This window comes from Papio anubis, chromosome 16, assembly GCF_008728515.1.
Source record: "Papio anubis isolate 15944 chromosome 16, Panubis1.0, whole genome shotgun sequence".
Lineage (NCBI taxonomy): Eukaryota > Metazoa > Chordata > Mammalia > Primates > Cercopithecidae > Papio > Papio anubis.
In genome coordinates this window covers 31,315,743-31,323,734 of record NC_044991.1, presented here as the reverse complement: position 1 = coordinate 31,323,734, position 7,992 = coordinate 31,315,743, and the positions used below count along the sequence as shown (strand labels likewise).

Genomic DNA, 7,992 nt, shown 5'->3' with positions numbered 1-7,992 from the left:
TTGAACTCCTGGGCTCAAGTGATTCACCTCGGCCTCCCAAAATGCTAAGATTACAGGCATGAGCCACTGTGCCAAAAATTTTCTGCCTCTTCTTAACCTAATGGTACTGTATCAGAACTTTAATAATTGAATAACAGAAATATGCTGCATATGGAATCACTGACATTTAGAACTGGAAGAGACTTTAGAGATTAGTTATTTATAAACTTTTTTTTTTTTTTTTTTTTGAGACGGAATCTCGCTCTGTCGCCCAGGCTGGAGTGCAGTGGCTGGATCTCAGCTCACTGCAAGCTCCACCTCCCGGGTTCACGCCATTCTCCTGCCTCAGCCTCCCGAGTAGCTGGGACTACAGGCGCCCGCCACCTCGCCCGGCTAGTTTTTTGTATTTTTTAGTAGAGACGGGGTTTCACCGTGTTAGCCAGGATGGTCTCGATCTCCTGACCTCGTGATCCGCCCGCCTCGGCCTCCCAAAGTGCTGGGATTACAGGCGTGAACCACTGCACCTGGCCCAGAATAAATTATTTTAGATACTGGCCTCATCATGGAATCACTTTAGAGCAATGAAGATTATTTGACTCTCAATGATATTTCTTTCTAGAAATTGCAAGATGACACTTCCTGTGGCATTATAGGATTTTCCCAAGATAGCTTATGTGCTAGCCCCCATCATCTGAATCCGGCATGTGTGGACACATAGCAGCTTCCATAAAGTCTTTGATTACATGTATGATTTTATTATTTTAAAAAGAAGTACGTGATTTGACCAGGCGCGGCGTCTCATGCCTATAATCCCAGCACTTTAGGAGGCCGAGGCAGGGGGATCACAAGGTCAGGAATTCAAGACCAACCTGGCCAATATGGTGAAACCCTGTCTCTACTAAAAATACAAAAATTAGCTAGGCGTGGTGGCACATGCCTGTAATCCCAGCTACTTGGAGGCTGAGGCAGAAGAATCGCATGAACTGGGGAGGCGGAGATTGCAGTAAGCAGAGATTGCGCCACTGCACTCAGGCTGGGTGACAGCCAGACTCCATCTAAAAATAAAAATAAAAAGAAGTACGTGATAGTTTACAAACCTATAAAGTTTTATTTCTGTAGCACAGTATGGTGTGCTGCTTACTCCCTGTCAGAAAAGTTTGGTAATAGGGCTCTTGAACTCAGTATAAAAATCAAGAGCTGGCCAGGCGTGGTGGCTCAACGCCTGTAATCCCAGCACTTTGGGAGGCCGAGGAGGGTGGATCACGAGGTCAGGAGATCGAGACCATCCTGGCTAACACAGTGAAACCCCGTCTCTACTAAAGAATACAAAAAATTAGCCGGGCATAGGGGCAAGCGCCTGTAGTCCCAGCTACTCGGGAGGCTGAGGCAGGAGAATGGCGTGAACCCGGGAGGCGGAGCTTGCAGTGAGCTGAGATCCGGCCACTGCACTCCAGCCTGGGCAACAGAGCAAGACTCCATCTCAAAAAAAAAAAAAAAAAAGTCCAGAGCTGGCTGGTCCCAGGCCTGGCGGCTCGAGGGGGAGGAGTTACCGCCCTTTTTCGGCATCAGAACACACCATGACGCCTGTTACCTGAGACCCTCAGGAAGCCCCGGGGTCATGGCCCAGAAGCACCCTGGAGAAAGAGAGTTGTGTGGAGCCCACCACAGTGGTGGTGCCTCCCTCAGGGCTTTAGGACCCTCCGTGGACCCTGAAACACCTTCATTCTCAGGACTTACAGACTCAGCAGGGACTGCTCCTAATGGCACCCGCTGCCTCACAGAGCACTCTGGTCCTAAGTACACACAGCACCCAAACCCAGCTCATTGGTTGGACCCAAGCCATGGCCCCCCAAGGGGTCCAGGACCACCTAGAGATGCAGAGGACCCTGACCAGAGTGAAACATTTTCAGAAGAAGAGTCAGGAGTGGACCAGGAACTCTCAAAAGAAGATGAGGCTGGGTACCAGGAGGATGGGAACCCTTCTTTTCTTTCCATTCCATCTGCTTGCAGCTGCCAGGGAACACCTGGAATTCTAGAAGGGCCTTACTCTGAGGGAGGAAATGGCTCTTCTAGCAACTCTTGCCACCTCCATGCCTCTCCAGCCTTGGGGGAAGATGAAGAGTTGGAAGAGGAATATGATGATGAAGAATCTCTTAAGTTCCCCAGTGATCTTTCACGTGTGTCCAGCGGAAAGAAAGCCCTATTCCGGAGACAGCGGCACCACTTTCCAACGAAGGTGGATACTCGGGAGGGTGGACGTAGGGATCCCAGGTCCCCTGGTCAACATCGACTGGGCCAGAAATGAAGTCAGGCAGATAAGCGCAGAGGCCTGGGATTGTGGGGAGCTGGGGAACTATGTCAACTTGGACAGGCAGGCTTTCCGTGGCTGACTGAACTGCTGGTGTTGGTGGGAGAGTATGTAGAAACTTGTGGGCACACCATCTATGCATGCAGGCAGCTGAAAAGCAGTGATTCGGACCTTTTTCAAGTTTGGATGGGAGTCTGGACAGGGCGGCTGGGGGCTGGGCCCCGGTCATGTTTCAGTTTCTAAGCCAGGAGTTTTATTGTGGAGTAGGATTGTTTACCTGTTTTCTTTTCTTTTTTTTTTTTTTTTTTTGAGACGAAGTCTGGCTCTGTCGCCCAGGCTGGAGTGCAGTGGCCGGATCTCAGCTCACTGCAAGCTCCGCCTCCCGGGTTTACGCCATTCTCCTGCCTCAGCCTCCCGAGTAGCTGGGGCTACAGGCGCCCGCCACCTCGCCCGGCTAGTTTTTTGTATTTTTTAGTAGAGACGGGGTTTCACCGTGTTCGCCAGGATGGTCTCGATCTCCTGACCTCGTGATCCGCCCGTCTCGGCCTCCCAAAGTGCTGGGATTACAGGCTTGAGCCACCGCGCCCGGCCGCCACGTTTCAGTTTCTAAGCCAGGGGTTTTACTGTGGAGTAGGATTGTTTACCCGTTTTCTTAAGCTGCTGGGTGCTTTACTGCTCCTGACTCTGGTCCTCTTTTTGGGCTTTCTACTGTTGGGATGGTGGTTTCTGGTGGGACTAGGTGACCGGTTAGGCTGGAGGGATAAGGCCGCCTGGCTCTTCTCTAGGCTGGATTCTCCAGCCCGGCAGCGTTGCTTGACTCTGCTGAGAGATAGCAGGTCATGGCAGTGGCTGGTAAGAATAATTCAGTGGGGGTCGGGTGCGGTGGCTCACGTCTGTAATCCCAGCATTTTGGGAGGCCGAGGCGGGTGGATCATGAGGTCAGGAGATCGAGACCATCCTGGCTAACACGGTGAAACCCCATCTCTACTAAAAATACAAAAAATTAGCTGGGCGTGATGATGGGCGCCTGTAGTCCCAACTACTCCAGAGGCCGAGGCAGGAGAATGGCGTGAATCCGGGAGGCGGAGCTTACAGTGAGCCGAGATCACACCACTGCACTCCAGCCTGGGCAACAGAGCCAGATTCCGTCTCAAAAAAAAAAAAGAATAATTCAGTGGGGTTGGCTGGAGTTGCCTTGGGTCAAGCAGAATACTAATAGGCAGGGGAATGCACCTGTAGCTACTGGGCGCTACTGCCAGCCTGAAGAGGAAGTGGCTCGACTCTTGACCTTGGCTGGGGTTCCTGAGGATGAGTTAAACCCTTTCCATGTACTAGGCTTTGAGGCCACAGCATCAGACGCTGAACTGAAGAAGGCCTATAGACAGCTGGCAGTGATGGTTCATCCCGACAAAACTCATCACCCCCGGGCTGAGGAGGCCTTCAAGGTTTTGCGCGCAGTTTGGGACATTGTCAGCAATGCTGAAAAGCAGAAGGAATATGAGATGAAAGGAACGGCAGAGAATCAGCTGAGCCGGTCAGTAAATGAGTTTCTGTCCAAGCTGCAAGATGACCTCAAGGAGGCAGTGAATACTCTGATGTGTGGCGGATGCCAAGGAAAGCATAGGAGGTTTGAGGTGGACCAGGAACCTAAGAGTGCCAGATACTATGCTGCGTGTGATAGGCTGCGTCCCGCTGAGGAAGGAGACTTTTGGGCAGAGTCAAGCTTGTTGGGCCTCAAGATCACCTACTTAGCACTGATGGATGGAAAGGTGTATGACAACACACAGTGGGCTGGAGGCCAGCGTCCTAGATATCTCCCCAGACCCACAGAGTCTCCTCACATCTCTCATTTGGTTCTCGGATTCCAGGCACCAGAGGGCGGCAGAGAGCCACCCCGGACGCCCCTCCTGCTGATCTTCAGGATTTCTTGAGTCAGATCTTTCAAGTACACCCAGGGCAGACGCCCAGTGGGAACTTCTTTGCAGCTCCTCAGCCTGCCCCCGGAGCCACTGCAGCCTCTAAGCCCAACCGCACAGTACCCAAGGGAGAAACGAAACCGAAGCGGCGGACGAAAGTGAGGAGGCCCTTCCAACGTTGAAGGCCCCTTCTCTTTCCTCAAAACAATGTCAGGCAGTGGAAAGGACTGTGTACAGCGCCGGATGGAGTTTGATTTCTCCCTCCTCCCCCAACACCTAGGAACTGAATCTTTTTTTTTTTTTTTTGAGACAGAGTCTCGCTGTGTTGCCCAGCTGGGGTGCAGTGGTGTGATCTTGGTTTACTGCAACCTCTGTCTCCTGGGTTCAAGCAATTCTCCCATCTCGGCCTCCTGAGTAGCTGGGATTACAGGCACGCACCACCACACCTGGCTCAACGAATTCTTTTTTGGATTTTTAGTAGAGACGGGGTTTCACCATGTTGCCCAGGCTGGTCTCGAACTCCTGAGCTCAGGCGATCCACCCGTCCTGGCCTCCCAAAGTGCTGGATTACGGGCATGAGCCACCGCGCCGGACCTGAATCTTGTCTTTTGAAAATACCGAAGAAATAGGGGGTAGCTAGAGTAAAGAACCCAGGGCCTGGACGTGGCCTGGACAGTATATCCCTTTAGGTGTGGGAACTGGGTATTTCCCTGGGGTCTCTATGCCTTTGTCTTGCCATTTGCTTTTAAGGGCAGATGAGACTTTCCCCCACCCTTTTAAAGCCACAAGTCTATCTTCTTTCTTGACCCATCTCAGGAGGGAGCCCTCTCCTTTACCCTGATACAATATTTAAAAGACAGAACAATAAAGCATGCAGCCCTAATGATAGGAGGTTACCTATGCGGTATGAGTTCAGAGTTCAGAGAATGGAAACGGAATTTTCCCTCGACTTTCACTTTGTGGGTAAATCACCCAATTTTAGGCTCTTTTCTTCAAGGATGGCCAAAATTAATCTTTTTTTTTTTTTTGCAGGAGAATGACTCAGTTTATTATCTCAATTTGACCCTATCTATACCACTTTAGGCTCAAACACTGTACAGAGCTGCCATGCCTAACCTCATAACAATCGCATCCCTGGAAGGTGAAGGGAGTAAACCACAAAGTCAGAAACATTGGGAAAAGCCACAGTCGCACGCACATCTCTCAAGGAAACAAACTACAAGAAAGGGCTCAGTCACTGTACACAGCAAGTGTGCAGTGGGCAAAGTTCTGTTCTTTTGACAGTAGCCAAATGCTTAAGTCCCTGGTTTCTTGGGATCAATCATGGGCCAAGGTTAGTAAGAAGGCCAACAATGTTGTGAACAGGATTCAATTTCTATAGGGTCATGGGGCATCATCCACCATGTGAAGGGGCTCCAGCAGGTTGGACATGATCAATACCCATCCAGATTAGGATCCTGATGCCCTTGCCAGAGCTCGGGCTCGGGCAGCTTTGGCCTCGTCTTCTAGCTCATCTAGGAAACGCTCCTGGGAAATCGAGTAGAAGGTGTAACCATAAATAGCTAACACCAGGGCCCCGATGCCTAGGCGGGTCACGATGTTCCGGGTCCGCCGCTGCGGTAGGACCTTCTGCCACTGGGCAAGCTGCGCCCGCCACATGGAATACAGTTGCTCGGGTGTCAGCTTCTCCCGCGTTGGGTCGATACGCTGAGCGAAAGGGGCCTCTCCACGCTTAGCATCCAGAGGGTCACCGGCTCCTGAAGCCGCCATGTTGCCGCTCCTCTCTTCGCGTTGCCCAATCATTTTTAAAAAGTAGATTCATGCCCACTGCCCTTGGGTGAGGGGGAAGGATACGGGGGTTCCCAGAAGCCCCCATGTGATCCAAGGGTTTGTATTTTTTTTAAGTTTGTTCATATTTGTATGTATATACCTATTTAAAGCCAGGGGATTATCTTTCTATAAATGTATAACTGGCAAAAAAAAAAAAGTCAAGAGCTGGCTGGGCGTGGTGGCTCATGCCTATAATCCCAGCACTTTGGGAGGCCGAGGCGGGCGGATCACAAGGTCAGGAGATCGAGACCATCCTGGCTAACACGGTGAAACCCTGTCTCTACTAAAAATACAAAAAATTATCCAGGCGTGGTGGCGGGCGCCTGTAATCCCAGCTACTCGGGAGGCTGAGGCAGGAGAATGGCATGAACCTGGGAGACGGAGCTTGCAGTGAGCTGAGATCGCGCCACTGCGCTCCAGCCTGGACAACACAGCAAGACTCCGTCTCAAAAAAAAAAAAAATAGTCAAGAGCATTGTTGAGTCTCAAAATATCTAATCTTGCTTCATCTAGTAAATTTGCTTTTATTTTCTGTTGCTTCTAGACCAAGAGCAGTGATGACCTTTTAGCTGGAATGGCCGCAGGGGTAACAGTGACTAATGGTGTTAAAGGAAAGAAAAGCACCTGCCCATCTGTGGCATCTTCAGCATCTGCCCCTGCCATGACCACCGTGGAGAACAAATCCAAGATTAGCACAGGTATGGGTGACACTCAGTCTGAGACTTCAACTGCGTTTTTGTTGGAATAGGCAGGATGCATTGGTGTTTACAGTGTTCCATCTCATTACAGGAAATTTTCGACATACAAAAGTAGATGGATTGATATTTCAGCCCAATACGCTCATCACACTCATCACCATTATCAACTCACAGCCAGTTGTAACTCCCTGATACCCACCCTCCCCTCTTATTATTCTGAAGCAGATTCCAGATTCCAGACATCATATCATTTCATCCATAAATATTTTATCATCTTGGAAAGAGGATTCTCCTTTTTTTTTTTTTTTTTTTGAGATGGAGTCTCGCTCTGTCGCCCAGGCTGGAGTGCAGTGGCGCGATCTCGGCTCACTGCAAGCTCTGCCTCCCGTGTTCACGCCATTCGAGAAAGATTCTTTTAAAAATATAATCATAATACCATTATCAGTCCTTAAAATAATTGATAATCATTCCTTAAATCATACCTTATTCAATGAGTATTTAAATTTCCAACAATCTTATAAATATTTCTGCTTTGTTTACTGTCTATTTTTATGTTTGGATCAGGACTCACATAAGTCCATATATAATTGGCTGATGCGTCTCTTAAATCTTTTTTAAATCTATAGGTTTAACCTGATTCTTGCAGTTTAATTTTTGTGGAAGCGGGTCATATGACCTATAGAGTTTCTGAGAATCTGGATTTTTATATCACAATATCCCCATTATGTTTTTGCCCAACACCCTTTATTGTCTCTATTTATTGTATATGGCATTGGAGTCTTATGGGACAGATTCAGGTCCCCTGTCCCCCCATTTGGAAAAAAAAACAACCAAAACACCATGTTGGCTAGGCTGGTGTCGAACTTCTGACCTCAGGTGATCTGCCTGCCTCGGCCTCCCAAAGTGCTGGGATTACAGGCACGAGCTATCGCATCATTTAAATGTACTGAGAGGCTGGGCGCGGTGGTTCAGAGCTGTAATCCTAGTACTTTGAGAGGATGAGGCAGGCAGATCACCTGAGGTCAGGAGTTCAAGACCAGCCTGGCCAACATGGTGAAACCTTGTCTCTACAAAAAAAAAAAAAGAAAGAAAGAAAAAATTAGCCCTGTGTGGTGGCGTGCGGCTCTCGTCCCAGTTACTCGAGAGGCTGAGGCATGAGAATCGTTTGAACCCCGGAGGCATAGGCTGCAGTGAGTTGAGATGGCACCACTGCACTCCAGCCTGGGCGACAGAGCAAGACCCTGTCTCTAAATAAATAAACT

General features: G+C 49.5%; 1 protein-coding gene and 1 pseudogene across 2 annotated transcripts; one reads left to right on the top strand and one right to left on the bottom strand.

The window, feature by feature from the left end:
- Positions 1 to 1,467: 1,467 nt before the first annotated feature.
- Positions 1,468 to 4,520, top strand: LOC101014090 (dnaJ homolog subfamily C member 14-like). The gene is given in 5 exon segments (XM_031656107.1): positions 1,468 to 2,492; positions 2,495 to 2,537; positions 2,899 to 3,153; positions 3,453 to 4,093; positions 4,096 to 4,520. Coding segments are annotated over 5 exon segments (2,124 nt in total). The 5' UTR covers positions 1,468 to 1,597; the 3' UTR covers positions 4,386 to 4,520.
- Positions 4,521 to 5,232: 712 nt separating this feature from the next.
- On the bottom strand, positions 5,233 to 6,231 carry LOC101013365 (annotated as a pseudogene). The gene has a single exon (XR_002515296.2). The product of XR_002515296.2 is annotated as a cytochrome c oxidase assembly factor 3 homolog, mitochondrial pseudogene (transcript).
- Positions 6,232 to 7,992: the final 1,761 nt, after the last annotated feature.